The sequence below is a fragment of the Lygodium microphyllum genome, chromosome 28, assembly GCF_053477565.2.
Source record: "Lygodium microphyllum isolate KBCC chromosome 28, Lygodium_microphyllum_v1.1.10, whole genome shotgun sequence".
NCBI classification, from domain to species: domain Eukaryota; kingdom Viridiplantae; phylum Streptophyta; class Polypodiopsida; order Schizaeales; family Lygodiaceae; genus Lygodium; species Lygodium microphyllum.
Genome location: NC_141162.1, coordinates 68334053 through 68354750, shown reverse-complemented (window position 1 = coordinate 68354750; position 20698 = coordinate 68334053). Strand labels below are relative to the sequence as shown.

The 20698-nt window shown below is 43.3% G+C and overlaps 1 protein-coding gene across 4 annotated transcripts in view; it reads left to right on the top strand.

Annotated features, from left to right (window-relative positions):
• Positions 1 to 20698, top strand: part of NFXL2 (NF-X1-type zinc finger protein NFXL2) — a 195771-nt gene that overhangs the window by 171932 nt on the left and 3141 nt on the right. For 2 of the 4 annotated variants that reach the window (XM_087670487.1, XM_087670491.1), the window contains exons 7-12: positions 11777 to 11939; positions 12062 to 12262; positions 12371 to 12561; positions 12730 to 12811; positions 12997 to 13209; positions 13371 to 13520. In XM_087670487.1, coding sequence (XP_087526613.1) covers positions 11777 to 11939; positions 12062 to 12262; positions 12371 to 12561; positions 12730 to 12811; positions 12997 to 13209; positions 13371 to 13520 — 1000 coding nt within the window. The remainder of the gene's footprint in view (positions 1 to 11776; positions 11940 to 12061; positions 12263 to 12370; positions 12562 to 12729; positions 12812 to 12996; positions 13210 to 13370; positions 13521 to 20698) is intronic. The other 2 variants (XM_087670489.1, XM_087670490.1) reach the window with 2 other exon arrangements.

Below are 20698 nucleotides of genomic sequence, written 5' to 3'. Positions count from 1 at the left end.
TGAAGTGAGTACAAAGAAAATACGAAAACCAACACAAGAGTACCCTCTCTGAAACTGATACAAAACTGCAAGTGTTGAGATGTGGGAAAAAGCATAATGCAGTCGACAACAGTTCAGCCCAAAACACTAGATAGAATGGTCAAATGCCATTGATGATTGCAGCCAACAAACATACAGATGTTAGCAGCTGGTTGAAGGTTAGAAACAGGTCACCAGCCAACAAACATACAGTTGTTCTGCACAAAAACAGGAGATGGAGCAGTAGATGATGATGAGAGAGATAATGTAGGTACAACACTTGAGACTAAGAAGAAAGGTGATGTGATGTCCATGTGGAGAGTAGGCCATAGAAAGAAAAACACAAGTTATCTCTCTCCAAAATCTGCTACAGCAGCCACACGAGCTTTCACAGCACAAAATGCAAAGAAACCAACACCAAAAGCTAGGACTCTAGACAAGTAATGCCTGTATAGAAATACTCATCTATAAATAACAAACAATTGCACAACAAAGCACAAACAAAAAACACTGTTAGGGTAAAGGTAACTCAAAGACAATGAACACTGAAGAAGAATAATGAATGAATGAATATATACAATGCTTAATGCAGCAAACATGTACTTTGACGGATCGCAAAACATAGTAAATAGCCTTCAGAGATGTCTTGCAGCAGCAAATGCAGCAGTGTGAGGTTGGATGAGTCAAATGGATAGCCGAATAGTGAGAAATAGTCTGGAACAGTCAGACAACAGCTACTGCAGCAAAACATAGCTGTATGGATGATGTGGCAGGCTGTGTGACCAGGCTCGATAGTAAATGAAGCAGTGGAAGATGATGTCAACACACCAGGCAGCAGCAAATCCGAGTCAAACGCAGGGTAGTAGGTGATTTCCAACAGTGAAAGCAGCTAGCTGACTGATGTAGATAGGTTGAGAATAGTTGTCAACAGGTGAAGAGGGCTAAGCAGCAGGTGCTAGGTGTAGATCAGTACTAGACAGCAGCTCAAACTGAGATAGATGCCAGCAACCTGCAAAATAGGATTAGGGTTGAGTGGTGGGCAACATGTCTATTTATAGATGGATATGAACTTCCAAATTAGGGTTTTGCATATGGGAGATAGACACTCTAGAACACATTTCTTGTCAATGAAAGTTTGACAATTTGAGTTTTGGTGTTGTCATTGAGGCAAATCAAATACAGTTCATTTTTTAGCTCAACACCCCCTCTTATGCCCAAAACTCGAACTAGGAAGGGACTCTTAAGATAGCTCAAGCCCAATTTTCATTTATCCCAAGGTGTCCCACCCCAAAGTAGCTAGGGCATTAGGCAAAGAGTACTCATCACTACCCAGTGACTCACCAAGATTAGAGAGGTGATGGTTATCTTACCAAGGAAGCCCAAGTGATCACCCAAGAGAGGCCAAGGCATCAGACAAAGGACACTTGTCAACTGTGCATGGCCTACCAAGACTTGCAAAGGCAGATGGAACCACAATATCCTCTCTTTTTTGGATTTGTTTTGGTGTGTTTGATTGAGTGCTTTTGTTCTATCAAGTAATTTGTACCTCTGTGGAAGAATGAAGGAATGGTTAGATCCAAGGCATCATAAAACAAAAAAAACCACCCATGGAAGTCGATAATGAAGAAGAGATATGGGGAATATATGGTGAATGAAAGCAAGAAGACTGATTTAGAATACTTCCATGGGAGCTTCCGCGAATAAGGGCAATGCAAGACATGATGCTCTATGTAAAATGCTATGTGCTTGTTGGACAATGTCCTCGTAGGGAAATTATTCAATTGCCCGAGTACCCTTTAACAATAATAGTCATCCTAATGATGCAAATAATGATACAAGATACAAGAACTAATAATGTCTCTGAAGCAAAATGTAACCAAAATCTTGTCACTACCAAGCGAAGAAAAACCGCCCGCTCTCAAAGCAGAAGAAAAAGCCAAACGTTGCCAAAGGGAACTCTCTCTCGCCATCAAGTTAAAGTAGAAGGAGAGAAAGCACCCACACTAGTTTGTGGTAGTAAATACTATAGAATTGGCTTGGCTAGGATATTTGTAAAGTTGTATGATGAAGGCACAAACTCTGGATGGATGCTGCCTAGCTCAACCTTCCCTCTGGTGAAGTGGTAGTGCTCGCTAACATGCCTTGTCCATGGATTGATGATGGGATTACTAGCTACTGCGAGAGCACTTTGGTTGTCGCCAAAGATGATTGTCGAAGTGGCATATGGAAAGTGTAAGTGTCACAGCTCCTTAAGTATATAGCCTTTATGGTGCCATTGAAGAGAGTCTGATACTTTGCCTTAACCGTGGAACTAGCCGCCATCTCTCGCTTACAGCTGGATCATAAAATGGGAGCCATACCCAAAGAGAAGATGTATCTACCATAGAAATGTTGGGTGTTGGGATCTCTTGCCCAATCGGAATCGGTACAACCTTGTAAATCCAAACCATGACCATAAGTCACTAAATATAAATAGCTACATTAATCATATCTCAACGCACGCAAATAAGCTATCAATGTGTTAGTTTAGATGTTGACTAAGAAATGATAATGAGTATGATTAAATCTATTATCTAGCCTAGTATGAATCAACCAAAATAATTTTTCTACAATAGGTCTATATGTGTGATCATCGAAGGGTTGACCATGGGGATCATTAGATAGTTTGACAAGGGGATCAAGAGGTGTGGCCACAAGCCGTATTTGATTAGCACAAAATTGCTCAATTAACAGAAGGGTATACTTCTATTGTGAAACAAAAAGTGGTATTCCTAGATCTAACTATCTCCATATCTGAAATATAAGACATCTAACGAAGGTCAATCATCTCAAATGAAGTGCTGAGCCAGGCCTTAATATCTGCAATGCTACCAAAATCTAAGCATGTAATGAATAAGTGAACTACATACAATAAGGTATAGCCGACCCTTTCTGAAGTGGATTTGACATACAAGTTCTAATCATAAGGGGTAGAATGGAAACCATGAGTTCGAAGGAACTCATCCATTCTATGAAACTAAGAGCAGGTGCTTGCTTTAGCCCATAATGAGCCTTCCTCAAATGAAAGACCTCATATTTACTATCCACAAGAGAAAATTTGGGAGGCTACTCCTCCACATAGGCTTTCTGCCCCAAGTAACCATTCAGAAAAGCCTTTTTTATGTCCATTTGATAGAGTAGCCAACTATGGTAAGTGGCTATAGTGCAACTAATAGGTGGAATGATATCAATTGTGCTATGGATACGAAGGTTTCTTCTTCATCAATGCTATGTTTTTGTCAAAAATATTACACTACAAGGTGAGCCTTCTATTTATCCAAAGTCCCATAAGATTTCCATTTGGTCCTAAAGATCTACCTAGTCCTAATGACCTTCTTGTGGTGTGGACGATCCACCAAGTCCAGGTTCCATTCTAGTAAATGCTCTCAAGATTCTTTTCAATGGTCTCACATCATTGGGGATGCTTTAGAGCATCCTGTCAACTCTTCGGCTCAGAGTATGCTATGTAATCTATTGGTGTGTGAAATAAAAAGGTGAATGGTGTGAATGGAGATGGAGATGTAGTAGAAAAAGTAGGTGGGTTGGGTGGTAATTGAAATTGAGGTGACGATGATGCGTAAAAGAATTTATTAATTTGATTTTCTCAATTTAATATTTGAGATTGAAAGTGGATGATAATGGAATAGAAGAATAAGATATTTACCAACTTCAAAATGACCTTGAGATTCAAAACTTGAAGGAGAAGGAGAAGAAGGAAAACCTATAGAAGGGTTTACAGATTTTGTCTCATAAATACCTATTCTTGTATTTACTTACATATATCAATCATCTTTGGGACTTGAGTTGTGAATTGATTGAATAAGACTTTCTTCCTCTTGATTATCACCAAAATCTTGTAGAGAAGTAGAAACAATAGAAGATGTAGTAACCACAGGCACACTTGCAAAGGAGTAGATGGAGAAGAGGAAAAGATAGACTTATGCTTTGTGTTGGTTTCTTTGATAGGATGGCTAGTCCCATGTGGAGTGTTCCTCCTCCGTGCAAAATCAATAGATTTATGCACCAAATCTAAAGGGGATAAACCAAGTTTACCTTTAATCTTGATGCATAACTATGAGGTCATACTTGACTCGTGTGATCCCATAAGGTCTATGGACTCCATGCTAGTTCAATGTCTCTGCACCTATGTCGGATCCTTGTGGAGCAAGTTGAACCCCACTCTTTCTCAAGTCTCTGCATGGAGAATTCGAGAGATTGAAGCCGCATATTCCCTCTATCTTTCTAATAATGAGCTCTCCGATTAAAAGCCTAGTTTTTTTCGATGAGTATTAGCTTTGATACCATGCAAAGTGTGAAAAGATACGGGATCTAGAGCATGGCAGTGGCTATGGTGGATTGAAGATGAAGATTAAACTCATGATGACGTACACAAGACTTGACCTATTACACAAGTGAATTAGGCTCCAAGATTGAGACTTGGACTCATAAACACAATCTTGTGTATAAGACTGACAATGACCAAGACACTAAGTGAATTGGGAAAGCATCATAATATTGCATTCATCATCATGTGTGTAAAAGTGGTAGTCAAGTACAATCCTTTATAGTTGTTAGATAGGTAGCAGTTTTCTTTTCTGTACATATGGGATTCACTCTGCCTGCATGTCCTAAGCCCAGAACTGCCTCATACAAAGAGGCCACAGTGGGTGTGATTGCAAATATCTCAACACCCCTCCTCAATCACAACCAGAAAGTGCAAAGTGTGTAGAGGCTTTAGTGGGAGTAACACTTGCAAAGTGTGGGCACACTATAAACATAGCAAAACACCAGAGGCTGTAACAAGGGCCTCACAATGTGTACAAAGGTTGTAGTACAAGGCTACATGAGGAGTTTACAAGCTTATGATAAAGGCATTGAATATCTATGTCGAAAGAAATGCTGAAAACTGCAAGGGCTTGACAGTCCTTGACCCAATCGATGTAGTCCAGCTTGATCTTGTACTTGTTCTTCACTTTGCTTGCAGCTTTAGTGTCCACCACTTTGATCTTTTGGTCCTCTTCTTTTAGGTTCTCCTGGTCTTCTTTATTGACTTTGCTTGCATTAGTTGACTTTCCAAGTCCATGTCCCCCTCAAGCAAAGGTATCTTTGAGGTTCGCATGATGACCAAGGTAGTTGGAGTGTCTTCAAAGTCTTTAGATGGAATCATTGATTACACTTGAGTGTGAGCAGCTCCATTTTCTCCTACAAGTAGAGTAAAAACATCTTCTATGTAATTGAAATTAGCAACAAGATTAATGTTACTCTTCATTGGAAGTAGCCATATAAAAGTCTTCTTATTTGACATTCCCATGATAGGGTATAAGCTTCAAATGGCTAGCAAGGAGTTGATCTTGAATGGCTTCAAAAATTATTCAACTGACTGAAGATGACCAGCAACCAAGTTGACTTGCAGTGTGTTTAAAAAACACAGATAGTGATAGCATGAAATCTCACTATTCTTGATGCTTGTCCTTCAGATGAGTGCTTCAAATCTTGAAGGTCTTTTAAATCTTCTTGATTAAATGCTCAAATCTTTGTTGGCACTAAGTGGGACTCAAATCAAAGTGGTAGGCATATGATTTGAGTGGCAAGAGAGAAAAACTAAAGAATTTCAAGAGCTTGATGTTGAAATGACTGTGGAGTCTTCTTCTAGGGCTTAGGAGTCCACTGGTTTTTTTATTACATCAGCTTGTAGAGGGAATCATTTAATGAATCCTTTGATGGGGAAAGAGCTCATGAGCCAACCTTCAATTGCCCTATGGTCGCAGGGAAGATCGTGGCCTGTGGGTCCAGTGACAACAGTAGGACCTGATGATGGCGCAGAATAGGCAGCGAGCTGGAATTCACGCAATGCTAGTCTAGAGAGGCAGCAATATTAAGGTTTAATGTGACAGAGAGAAGCATCCTGAGTTGAAGGAGATATCTCCAGAAGGAATCTTGCAAAGATATGGCTTCTATAAAGAGATCCAGGGGCTCAAGGGAGGCAGGGTGCAGATTGGCTATGGCTGCCACAAGGTGCAGTATGAAAATGAAGTTAAAAATGAAGTCATGCACTTATCCTGAGTTGATCTGAGACTGTGAGGAGCTGGAGGAGAAGAGAGTAGAGTTGAGCCATGCTCAACTGGCTCTGATACCATGTGAAAAGATGTTGGATCTAGAGCATGGCAGTGGCTATGGTGGATTGAAGATGAAGATTAAACTCATGATGACATAGACAAGACTTGACCTGTTAGACAAGTGAATTCGGTTTCAAGATTGAGACTTGGACTCATAAACACAATCTTGTTTATAAGACTGACAATGACCAAGACACTAACTGAATTGGGAAAGCATCATGATATTGCATTCATCATATGTGTGTAAAAGTGGTAGTCAAGTACAATGCTTTATAGTTGTTGGGTAGGTAGCAATTTCTCTTTCTGTGCATATGGGATTCAGTCTGCTTGCATGTCCCAAGCCCAGAACTGCCTCATACAAAGAGGCGACAATAGGTGTGATTGCAAATATCTCAACACAAAGAAATACTCATCTATAGATAATAAAAATAGCATAGTTAGGGTTAGAGTAACTCAAAGACAATGAACACTGAAGAAGAATAATGGATGAATGAATGCATATGATGCTCAATGTGAGAGAAGAAGAGATCGAAGCTCAACTAAGAGTATAGTAGATAGTGTAGAGTGTGAGAGCACGACACCCAATGCAATAATCTGAAGTGTAAGATGCAAGTATAAAGTATAACCCTTAGACCTTAGGGTTGTAAGAGAATGTTCACGCCCGAAGAGTGTGAAATACAATAAGTGCCTAAAATTGTGTAACATAGGCACATAAAATAAAAGAAATAAATCTAGGGATAAAAACCTCTCGCACAGAGAGTAAAAAGTGCCCCAGTGTCCTACTAAAGATCATCGTCACTCTTGTGTGAGCATAGGTGTGAGTTGAACCCAACAACCCCCCCTGGAGTGAAGAGTGATCAAGATACAAGGGTCATCCACCAAAGGAGATCAAACTTAAAGCATTGCGAAATGCTTTAAATTTGTCATGAGGAAGAGCTTTGGTGAAGATGTCGACCACATTACTAGTGGTAGAATAGTAGACAAGGCTGATATCACGTGCATGTAGCCTCTCTCTGACAAAGTGATAATGGATCTCAATGTGTTTCGTGCACGTATGAAACATTGTGCCACTGCAATGGCACTCTGACTGTTAGTGAACAAAGGAGTAGGCTCCGTGACAGATACATCCAAATCAGCGAACAAGCGTCTAAGCCATACGCATTCAACTGTGGTAGTGAAAGCTGTCTTATATTGAGCTTCACATGACAATGTGGCAACAATGGATTGTTTCTTGCTAAGCCAAGAAATGCAAGATGGAGTGACGATAATCATAATCACCAACCCAATCAGAATCGCTGTAAGCATGTAAGTGCAGTGGTCCACCCTTGGCATAAAGCAATCCAAGAGTCCTAGTATCCTGCAAGTAACGGAAAACATGTTTGATAGCTTGGCAATGTGACATGCGTGGCTGATGCATATATCTGCTCAGGGTTGAAATGCAAACTGTATGTCCGGCCTTGTGTTGCATAGGTAGATAAGACATCCAACTACTGGAGCATATTTATGAATATCAAACAAGTCACTATCATCATGTAATGACAATTTCAATCCAATGTAGCATCCTAGCTTCTTACAATAGTATCTCTTGCCCTTCTTGGTTTGCATGTCCCCTTGTTTCTTTTTGCCCTGTGTGAAGTGCTTGAAATCCCAAAGCTCTATCTTGGCTTGGCTGCCCTTGCCTTTCTGTCTTACCGTAAAAGCGTGCTCAGAGGCTATAACATCCACACTGTTCTTTCTTGTCTGCTCCTCCTCTAAGAGTAGATTGACTAGGTGAAGAAAAGTAAGTGGCTGTGGGAAAATCCTCATGGTGAGGCTCAAGGCCATATAAAAGACCAAGTATGAGGGTGGCGATGAATTCAAGGTAGTAGATATCAATTGTGCATCTAAGTAATACTCATCTACATTCATAAGCTACTCATGCAAGTCCTAAATTTTATTTAGATGATCTTGCATAGAATCATCCTCATCCATCTTCACAGTCTCAAGCTCTTTCTTCAAGAAAGAGATGCATTTTTTTCCAACAAATATCTGCTCTAAAGTCAACTAGGCTTCTTGTAAAGAAGTTGCAGACTGAATGTGAGGATGATAGATCGCTGAACTGCCAATGCAATCAACAACAAAGCATGTGCATCTTGTGTATCCCATGCCTTTTGTGCTGTTGATCTTTGGAGAAGTGGCTGAGCTAGAGCGAGCTGAACAGGCTGAGTTGCCTGTTGTCCACATCATCCTGAAGGAGGTGTAGCAAGAGCCCCAACTCCGGGCCTAACTTCTTCACTGTTGACATAATCCCAAAGATTCTTCACAATCAATACATTCTTCATCATGAAGGACCAAAGAGAATAGTTGTTACCATCCAACCTATCCTCCCTAGATACATATGTAAATACATCACCTCCTTCATTTACCATGATAAATGCTATTGATCAAAGAGCAAAAGAGCAATATCTCAAGTTGGACCAACCTAGAAATCCTAGAATTTCCAGAAATTACAGCAAGTACTTTGCTGTAATTAGCAAATGTAATTATACTCTGTCAAAACTCTCTTATATGCATGCTGTCCAAGGTGCAATAAGTGCTCAGCAGCATTGAAAATGCAAAAGTGCCAAAATTTATTTTCCCAGAATGCATGAAATCAGCCTATTTCAGGCAGTCACAAATGTACATGTGTCAATCACTCAGCTAATTGCAAAAGCCTCAATTATCTAGCCCAAAATGCACAAAATCTTTGTAGCATTGGTGTCCCAGACACATGCTAAAACTAGCTGTCGGTAACTCTGCTTGTGGTGGTGGAGCTACTAAAGTCGACTGAGGAGCTGCTAACGATGGCCGAAAGGTCAGCTGAGCTAAAGCTAAGCTCTGACCAAATGTGAGAGGAAGAGATTGTAGCTCAGCTGAGAGTACAATAGACAGTGTAGTGTGAGAGTACATCACCCAATACAAATAATTTGAAGTGTAAGATGCAAGTACAAAGTACAACCGTTAAACCTTAGGGTTGTAAGAGGGTGTTCACAACCAAAGAGCGTGAAACACAATAAGTGCCTAAAATTGTGTAACATAGGCACTTAAAATAAAAGAAATAAATCAGGGGGAGAAAACCTCCCGTATGGAGAGTGAAAAGTGCCCCAGTGTCCTAAAGATCACTATCACTCCTGTGTGAGCATGGGCGTGAGTCTAACCCAACACACTATGCAAAGTGAAGATTGATCCTTGGACTCCCATGTCTATAGGATCAGGGCAAAGAGTATGAGCTGTACTTTGATGGTTCCCAAAATCCAGTGACAGTCTACAGCAGCAAATACAACAGTATGAGGCTGGATCAATGTCAAAAGGACAGCCGAACAATGAGAAACGGTCCGGAACAGTCAGGCCACAGCTGCTGCAGCAAAACACAGCTGTGTGGATGACGTGGTATGCTGTATGACCAGGCCGGACAGTAAAAGCAGCAGTGGAAGATGACGTCAGCACCAGGCAGCAGCAAATCTGAGTCAAACACAGGCTGGCAAATGTTCTACAGCAGTAAACACAGCCAGCTAACTGATGTAGACATGCTAAGAACAGTCACCAACAGGTCGAGAGGGCTGGACAATAGAGGTCAGGTTCAGATCAATAGTAGATAAACACAATCATATGACGAAGCATAATGTGATAAAGAATATAGTTAGGGTTAGGGTAACTTAGATTCAATGAAACATTGAAGAAAAAAATGAATGAATGCTGAATATATACAAGGTTCAATGCAGCAAACACACTGTGCAAAGGTGAAATACTAACCCACAAACTCCCTATCTTTAGAATTGAGGCCAAAGAGTATGAACAGGAGCGTGTTGCACTTTGATGGTTCCGAATCGCAATAGACAGCCTCTGAAAGTGTCTAGCAGCAGCAAACACAGCTCTGATGATGGCTGGATTAGTGACGACATGCAGATTGGGGCAGAAACAGCAAAATTCTGATGATTTGATGATGTCGAAGGCATGTGCATAGTAGAAACTGAGATGTGGTAGGCTGTATGATAGCTGGAATAGTCAAATGCAGGGCTCACAGGCCATGTGACAGGCTGGCAACAGCTAGCAAGGTCTGAATAGCAGCAATAGATGATGATCTGGTATAGTAAACATAGGTTGAATCAGGTCACCAGCTAATGAGGAGGGCTGGAAAGCAGGTGCCAATAGAAAATAGTAGTGGACTACAACACGAACTGAGATATCCTCCATATGGGATGTGGACACAAAGTTACGGCACTGGCAATTTGCAAAAACAATATGGGGCTGAGTGATGAGTAGCTTGTCTATTTATAGATGGATGGCTCCTCTCAAATTAGGGTTTGGCCTATGGGACATAGAGACTCTCTAGGATCACATTTCTTTTTTAATGAACTTTTGGTAATTTTGAGTTTTGGGGCCGTAATTAAGAGTTAATTAGTTTATAATGCATGTTTTAGCTCAATAGTGTGGACAGCAAAGACAAGCGCCAACAATTTGCAAAACAATATTAGGGCCGAGCGATGGGTAGCCTATCTATTTATAGATGGATGGGTCCTCCCAAATTAGGGTTTGACTTATGGGATACAAACACTCTCTAGGAATACATTTCTTTTTCAATGGAAGTTTGGTTATTTGAGTTTTGGGGCTGTAATTAAGGTCTAATCAGTTTATAGTGCATTTTTTAGCTCAACAATGCCGTGTTAGAGTGCAGAATGGAAGCAGAAGCACTCAATAGAAAGAAAAGAAAGAACAATGAACACGATAATAGAGAACTCACATATTCTCAAGAACGGCTAATGAATCCATAGATGAACCTCAAGGGGCTTGCCTCGGATTGACCCTCTCTAGGATACCTAGTCCCTCCCCACCACATGCAAGAGAACATCAAGATGATGAAGTGGAGGGTGTGGGGAGGCATAAATAGGTATTTGTGGTGGTGGTTCCTGTGCAGCAGTGGTTGGCATAAAAGTAGGCACATGTCCCAATAAATGAGCCATTCAGCCTAAGAAAAGTGGCCGCCCAGGAAGCTGACTAATAGAGGTGCCCAACCCATGAGATGCTAAACAAAATAACTGCTAACAGAAAATCTGCACATAAAGTGCGTTGCATGAAGCTCATTGGCTAGCTCCTTTGTATTAGCAGTCTTTCCCTGGAAAAGTTGGGGAGCCCATTTGCATCTTACTTGGGACTTCCATATTGGGAGCTGGAAAGTTTAAGCCTTTTCTGAACAGTTCAATTACCTCTCTCCTCAATATGTTCTAAATCACACAATTGTGTTGTATGCCAATAGCACAATAAGCATTATTGGCATACATGTTGATCTGTGCTTGTGAATGTGTGTGTTGGATGTTGCTTTATGATGTAGTATTAAACAATATGTTCCAAATCACACAATTGTGTTGTCTGCCACGAGCACAATAAGCATTCCTGTCATACATGATCTTTGCTTGTGAATGTTACTTTTTGATGTAGTATTAAACTGTCTTTTTGGATTTGTAGATTAACAAAAAGGTTAAATTTTCCAATGTGTTGTTACCACTGATTCACAGGGATATTTTTTTTTTCATGTTCTGCATGCATTTCTCATCTTACAAGTTTCTGTGGGCTTGGTGATGTCAAAGGTGCCATGGTCCACGTCCACCTCCTAATGTGGAATTCAGTTTGATGCAAAAGAAAAGACGGAAAATGCCACAAGATACCCAAGCTTCTGGTTCACCCTGTCCCCCATGCACTGAGTGTATCTTAAAAAAGTGCCTTGGCCATCATGAAGGGCAAGAGAGATCAGTGTGTTTTCTGCTTCATGCTGTCTTGGTTCAGTTGTTTTATGTAGCCTGTTTTCTTTTGCAAAAAAAGGTCGTGGAAAGGATCCAGGAATAAGGTGTTGAATTGTTACATTTTGGATGCAGATGGTTTGTTCTGAAAGTACTGCATTCAGTTGTGGACGTCCTTGTGGAAATCCCCTTGTTTGTGGGAATCACTTGTGTCAGAAGGTTTGCCATGAAATTGCAGTTCCTAGGTTTGTTCTTGAAGGAACACAGGTGAATTCTGTGAGCAACTTCATGAGTGGAGTTGATTCATGTGAGCAATGCATGCTTCTATGTCAGAAGGTGAGCATCACTTCCCATCTATAGCAAAATAACATTTTGCAAGTAAGTTACAACTGTATGCATAATGATGTCAATTTGATTTGGATTGATATTATTTCTCCTCTGCAGAAGCGTGTGCCTCCATGTCCCCATCCGTGCATGCAGCCCTGCCACTTGGGAGATTGCTCTCCTTGTCAAACTCTTATAAAGCGTGCCTGCTATTGTGGTGCACTTGTGCATGTGTTCACATGCAGCATCTTCAATAGTCTTTCTGAAGAGGAAAAAGGGAAGAATCTCTCTTGTGGGGGTCCTTGTCACAGGTCTGATCATATGTGCTAAGATGTGATGCTTTTGTTTCGTATGCACTTGGCTTGAGATTACAGAAAAATTTTAATTCTCTCTCAACTCGTAGCAATGGATGTAACCTACGGCAAGTAGGATAAACATTGTTCTCTTGCAAACTATTGTTGAAAGCAAATTTTTTGCAGAAAGCTTCCGAACTGTACACATATGTGTTCAGAAATTTGCCACCCTGGTTCTTGTATGATGGCTGCAACTTGTCGGAAAAAGGTAACAAACTGTGAATCTATACTCTTTGCTGCTGGCAGCCAATCTTTGCAGCTTTTCTCTAGAATCTTGTTACAATGACATTAAAATATTCACAAGGTAGATGAACTTTCTCCACGTTTTAATCTGAGGTTTTGCAATATAATACAGCTGGAATAACATGGTGAGATATTTTTCATGTCTTGTAGGTTACCATCCGGTGTGCATGTCAACGCTTAAAGAAAGACTGGCTATGTTCAGATGTGCAAGCTGCCTACTCTTCTTTAGTGCAACAAAGTTCAAGGAACCTTTTGGGGGTGGGATTGCTTTCTTGTGACGATGAATGTGCTAGATTGATTGAAGGGAAGAAGTTGAACGATAATCAAATTCACCTTAGAAAAGCAGCCCCACTTCAGATACAGGTTATTTCTCTGCTGCTTCCTTTACATGATTAGTATTCTACTTTCTCGTGAATAAACATTTCATTTGACAGTGAGATCTTGGAGTCATGAACACTATAGTGCTCTCCAGTAGCTGCAGTGTACAGACAAAATCAGACTTGTAACTTGCTGAATGTGTACAGGACTCTCCAAGCAACAAGGTTGCAAAGCGTAGACGACGGCAACATCCAGAGTTGGAGCAAGATTCCAGATTCAAGGTTCTGTTTACAGCATTGAGTAACATGATAAGCTACAGTTGCACTGTGGATTATGCATGCCATTCAAATACACTGGTAAAGGATTAGAACGAAGGATATGCTTTTGAGATTGTAACAAAATGACATCTCCCTTATGGAGAGAGCAATTTTTTGAAACTACTCCTGGTCCTATAATGGCAAGATCATACTTGGAAATCTTGGATGGATGTCATAACAAGTGACCATCTGGTATCAGCAGGTGGAGACTGCAATGCCGCTGGAAAAGCACTACCATTGAGAGAGAGAGAAACCTGTGCTCTATTGTATATAGCCTGTGCTAGTCCATTTTAGGGTTAGGGAACAGGGGGTTTAAGACCAGGGTTTAGATAGGATTTTTGCTCTGCTTGACTAGCATTTGTAAAATATCATGAAGTGCATAGGCATGGGGTGTAAGGATGCAGCAGGGTTAGATTGGGTATTGGTGGTATGGGACATCAAGAGCTCACTGGCTGAGCAACTAGAGCTTTTACACCATTAGCTGAGTATGTCTTGGTCCCTTGGAGTCAAGAGTGTACTCTCTGTTCCTGTCAGATGGCCTTGATTCTTGGACAGTGGAAGGGTGATGCATGGAATTGGTCAAGTCCAGTGTGTGTTCTATGTGAAGGATAAATAAGTTTGATTCTCACATAGTGCAGGGCTGATCCATAGGGCTGGTTGGTACTGGCTGTGCTGGCTACACATATTAGCAGAAGAAGGTTTATGTTGGAAACGGTGAAATATTCACACTGAAATGCAATCAGGTCTTCCATGAAAATACCTGTCCACTGTTGGAAGAAAGCGGACATCTGATGGCACATACAAAAGGGCAGTAGACAAAGACCTAAATATCCATGTCATGCAAGTGGAGGCAGAGGAAAAAGGCATCATAGAGGACCCTCTACCATAAAATATAGCAGCAACAATAGCAATCTTGCCCTACAAGGCAGGATGGCAGTCCTCAAGTCACATGCAAATGGAAGCCTTCGGTCAACACTGGTGCACTCCATAGGTGCTCCCCACTCGCATGCCTTGTGAGTCGTCTTCTCATCCTATACAAGGAACAGCTTCAAATGCAATTACATTCGGAACGAAAAAACCTCCCGCCATCACGACGCAACACTGCCCTCCCCGTCTCAACTGAACGGTCGATCCGCGCCAGTCTTCCCTTCCCGCTGCCTGCGCCAGTCCCCCCCACCCTGCGCCCTTTCACCAGTCCTTCCCCCCCTCCTGCTCAGCAAGCCTCTCCTCCCCCCCCCCAATGCAACAGTCCTCCCCCTCCCCCCAGCCCTACAGCCGCCGCCCTCCTTGCGGCCGCCTACCCTGCGCCCCTCCTGCCCGCTCTGGGCCTGCACCCTTCCCCCCCCCCCCCTCCCCTTTGCACACCTGCCTGCCCTGGGCCCGCCTGCGTTCCGCCTTCCCCCCTAGCCGTCCGTCTCCCCCCCCCCCCCCGCGCCCGTCTCCCCCCCGCACACGCTCTCCCACCTCCGTCGTGAGGTCACATCACCGTTTGAAAATAGAATTCCCCCTCCCCCATCCTCCTCCTCGCCATCGACTCCCCCCCACCTCCAGTTGCTCCTCCCCCTTTGCAGCAACTTTCCCCCGCGGTAGCACAGCAACGTGATAGGTAGGTTCCCAACAAGGACGCACAATGGAAACCTCTGGTCAGACACTGGTGCATTCTGCAAGTGCCCCCCAATCAAACACCTTGTGCATCATCCTCTCTGAGGAACAACTCTTAGCCGTCCGTGCCATAGAGCTGGAGTTGAAAGAAATAGCAATCTTTGGTTGTTAGGGTATTGGATATTCCCCATCGAGGTCCCAATTGCGGGATTGGCTCCACTCCACATAGCGCATTGGTACAGCACAGATCCTGGAGGCAGTTCTCATGGGCCAAGGGATCTTGATGGTTCAACTCACCTTTGCGGATCCAGCTCATGAGTTAGTGGAGAGCTCGCCCTATGCCTCCAAAAAGGGAGTCATTTACATGGTTCCTTGGTATAGCGGCTTCATTGTGGAGTCATTTGTGCTCCACAACAGATTTCTCAGACATCTAGTCACTTTACTTTTCCCCGGACTGGTGGTAGAGTACCGCTAGCTAGTGGACTTTGGACGACTCTTCGGCACAGTTCTCCCTGCCTCCTTTGCGGATGCAGTAACAGCTGCAAGTGTCCCAAAGGTATGAGTGGCCGTGAAAGATGCAAAGAGTATACCAAATTTCCTGGAGATTGAGGCAGGAGGTCACTCCTTTAGGCAGCAGGTCATTGTGACTAGGCAACCAGGCCAATGCCTATGCTGCCACAACTTTGGACATCAAGCAGCAGATTGCATACGTTTCAGAGCCAAGGTGGGTCCGCAAACTGGCCCACAGGTGGACGTTGACGGCTTCACACAGGCCGCAACCAGCTCCTCAAACACAACCTCAACAGCAAGGAGCAAGAGGGCGAGCAACGCTCTTGGCAGAGCACTCCGCAGCCCCCCCTCCCCTCTGCCCATTCCACCCGGCAGGGCCGCAATCCCCCACAGCCACCACCCACGCCACAGAATACCTCACTTGAGATCCCAACCCACCACATACCTCCATCCATCCCACCATCCCTCAATCATCTTCCCTCCCACCACCTCCCTTGCCGAGCATCGCCCCTAATCCGCACCCGGTTCAGGTGATGCCCCCCAAACCCACCCCCCCCCTCCTCCCATAGGAGGTGATGAGCCACACACGCGTACATCCTCCTCGCACCAGCAGTCTTTCCCCTCCCACACAACCACCAGCTCATTTGCCCCTACCTCCCGTCACACTTTCCCGAGACAGGCACAGTTGTTGCCACAGGAGTTCTTCCGCGGTGGCCCATGGTCCTACCGAAGAGTTGTTAGACTCAAAGTAAGCAAATGACATAGCACTTTACATTGAGGATGATGAGCTAATTCTCGAGAGAGTGAGGCTGGCTCTAGAGGTGTTTCATTTTGCAGCAGGAGCAAAAATCAACTGATGAAGGTATGGGCCGCTAGGTTCTCATTAGCAGGCATCCCCCTACAGGTGGCAGGCAGAGTGGGCAGTGCTCCACCTAGGATCTTCTTCACCGTACAGGATGGGGGGCATCTAGCTCTTGACAAAGGACAGCAGGATGAGGGAATGGCTGTCCTTTCATGGAAGAGGATCAAGGTGATTGGCCTTCAGGGGAAGACATGGCGTCTAGACCCTTTTGTCTTTTGGCAGAAGCTCAAGGAGTGGTGCCTCTGGATCTGGGAGAGTAGGCCACTTGAGCTGGAGTGGGATCCGGGAGAGTGGCTATGGTCGACCACTACGGTCGCCAAGAAGCCAATGCGGTTCCTAGAGTATATAGCCAAGACTGGCAGACACGTACTTATGCAGGAGGATATGGATTGGGCGTTGTCACGTAGCAGGCATTGGGCGAAGCACAGCATCACGGAGCCTTTCCGACAGACCTTCTAGCGACGCCTATGGGATAGTTGGAGGCTAAGGAGAGTATTCTATTTATTATGGCTGATGGCACATGGAGGCTTGGCGGTGAGAAGTTGGCTTTCCCAGACGCAAGAGGGAGATTGTAAGCAATGCACATAGCAACCTCTAGAAACCACAAAGCACTGTCTCTGGTTGTGTGAGGCGGCGCAGCTCGTGTGGAGAGGAGCATGCTGCATCCTTCTCTGTATAGCACCCAGCCTCGGATGTCTCTCATGGGAAGCTTTTTGCTGGCAAGCGATCAACCAGGGCCATCGCCTTCTGTATGAGGCCGGAATGCAGGACACAATATTGATTATCGAGGCAAAGTCATGTGCAATGGTCGGTTTAGAGGCTCTACCTATCGGCCAAGTGCTAGAGCCCACAGCATACCGCTTTGAGGTATGGGAGATCATAGGGAGTCTTACTAGTTGGCATATCTAGAAGGCGCGATGTCAGGAGGTTTTCAGCGGAGAGAGACTTTCAGTACAGGCAACCTTAGCAGAGCTCTAGACCTCCATCATCCACTCCCTCCGCGGCCGATGGGATCAGGTGTAGGGTGAGTCCAGGGCTCGTCAGAAGCTTCAATGTCATTTCATACGCACGTGGGCGACCAAGACCTGTTTTTCATGATGCAAGCAGGCAGCCCCAAATGGCAATGCACCCCCCCTCCATGGCTTCTTGCCCCCATCCCCCCCAAACCGCCTTGAGAGACTTGTATGCATGATGTATTTGTGACTTTCATCAGCTCCAACTAGTCTGTTGAGCATGAGCACTCCATTGTAATTAGTTTGTTTTAGTAATATAATCAACCACATTTTATTTGAAAAAAAAAAACAGCTTCAAATAGTTTGTGCTACAGAGAAGGAATTTGAGGAGATCACAGTCTTCGGACAAGTCATGGGTCACTCCTCCAAAGCATAGCTTCAGAATTGGCTTCCGTCTTGGCTTCGGTCCAACCTTGCGCATTGATACCTCGTGGATAGGGGAGGTGGTCATAATGGGCCAAGGTATATTCACATTGCACCTTGCCATAGCAGGTGTAACACACGAGCTTATTGACAGCTCTATGGTTGCATTTGCTAAGGGAGTTATCTACATGGTTCTATGGTACGGTGGGTTCATAGCCTCAAATTTCCAGCTTCTTCATTGCTTCCCCAAATATCTTGTTGGTGGACTTTGGTACAATACTCCCCGCTTCATTTGTCAATGCGGTTGATGAGAGAAAGGGTGCCAAAGGTGTGGGTGGTGGTTATAGACATCAAGAAAATACCCAAGGTTTTGGAGATTGATTTGGAAGAACACATTTCAGTCAACAAGTTGTAGTCATAGGACAACCTAGGCAATATGTCATATACTATGCTTTTGGACACTAGGACTCCAAGTGCACACACTTTTGGGTGAAGGCTAGGAGATCACCCATTAGTTAGAGCTGCACCCATTTTGGAAGAGGATGACTTCATCAAAGTTCAATGATGTGATGATAGGGGACAACTAGGGCCATCAAAGCCCTAATCGAGAGTGAGTGGTGCTCCTTGGGCCCCATAGCAGCAACCTCCCCTCCACCAAAGCATCTCCCTCCCTCACCACCAGCACAACAAACCCCTTCACCCCACCACCATCCCTCCCCCCTTCCCCTTGGTCCTCGACATAGGTCCTTCCACCATCCCCACAACCCACCCCATAATAGAGTGGACCACCCCTATACACCTCACATGCAGCCCCACCCTTGTCCCTTTTCTTATAGGTAGTGATGAGCCCCACACCGTTGTGACCTCCCCTAGAAGAGAGAGAAAGCGAGACAATGATAGTGTGTGAGTTGAAGCAAAAAAGTAGTGTACTTGCTGAATTGAAAAAGATAGAGTGAAAGTACAACTAATATTTAGGTCAAGGGTTGACCTAACTAGCCTTCCACCAACTAACTAGAGTTAGGTTTATTTATTGTGGATCCAGCCTAGTATCACTACTTTAATGTTCTAACAACACTAGGTGTACACACCCTACACTGACACTTTAATAAGTGTCTGCACCACACACATTACATTGGGCACTGCCTAGAATTGGCAAATTCTAATACTCTCTTATAGTGCCAATGTGATGAAGTACAAGGAATGATCAATCACCAAAGGATAATAAGTTTAAGGACTTTCAAAAAGCCTCAAATTTCTCACTTGCTAATGCTTTCGTGAAAATGTTTACAACAATTTCTTGTGTGGAAACATATGTCAAGCTGATCTCTCTTGCATCGCATCTCTCTCTAACATAATGATAATGCACCTCAATGTGTTTCGTGCGAGCATGAAACACAGGATTCTGTGCCAATGCAATTGCACTTTGACTGTCAGAAAGAATGAATCCCTAAATAGTAGTGTAAACACCCCATATCTAATATAGTGAATGCATGTTTCAATTTAGCCTTAAAATCTGCAATTTTATACTCTTTAGATCCGGTGAGCAGCATATCATCCACATAAAGAATGATAACTAGCAAAGCTCCCCTCCCTTCTTAATGTAGAGAGTGGGAGCAGTTGGACTATTTTCTAACCCTTTGCTAGCCAAATAAGCATCAGTTTTAGAGGACCTTACAGAGGAGCTTGTTTGAGACCATAAGAAGCCTTATGCAACTTGCAGACCATGTGCTCTTTTCCCTTTACCACAAACCCTAGAGGTTGTGAAACATAAATGTCCTTTCCATCCATAATTTGCAGCCATAGCAATGATACATCTCACTGTATTTTTATAGGATGTAGAAGCAAAGGTTTCCTCATAATGTATGCCCTTCTTTTGTGGATAGCCTTTTGCTACCAAACATGCCTTATACCTGTCAATTGTCCTTATGTCTTTATGTCCAATTTAAAAATGATGTCTTTATGTCCAACTAATGTACTTTCCATCCATAATTTGCAGCCATAGCAATGACACATGTCGTTGTACTCATATGGACTGTAGGAGCAAAGGTTTCCTCATAATCTATGTCCTTCTTTTGTGCATGGCCTTTTGCTACCAAACGTGCCTTGTACCTGGCAATACTGCCATCAACCTTACATTTGAGTTTAAAAATCCATTTTGTGCCAATAGCCTTTTCACCAAGTGGTAAATCAACAAGATCCCATGTAGAGTTAGTGGCAATAAAGTCTAACTCTTCTTGCATGGCCTACATCCAATGTACATCTTGTTGGGCCTTGTCGAAAAAAGTAGACTCGTCATCATCTAACAATGAGCCCATGAGCACATGCTCATCACAAACATCATCTACTTTCGTAAAATCTGCCAAAATGTGTCCCCCTTGTATTATGTGCTGCATGTTTAGTAGCCCTTCTAGTTCTCTGAGGAAAGGGAGCATCCAATCTACTCTCCTAGAGAGTTTGTAACAACCATGTAGGGACTATTTTAGCTACATTTACCGCACCCCTTTCATGCTAGACTACAACTTCCACTACATGAGGCAATCCAAGATCAAGTGCCTACTATTCCTGAACATGTGATGCAGCAACAGCTTGCTGTAATAAGTCTGTCCGGCCATTTACAATAGGCTCAAGCCGCAAAGAAAGTGGCAAAAGACCCTCAAATACATCAACTATGTCATAGGTGGCTAGCATCTCAAATTGATCATGTGGAAATGCTGCATTTTCAGTGAAGATATCCTCCCAATTGACAAATACTTCTTTGTGCATGGATCATACAAATAACAGCCTTTATTGTTCGAACTGTAGCCAATAAAAGGACATTTTATTACTTTGTCATCAAGCTTTCCTTGAAGCTCCTTTGGGACATGTGC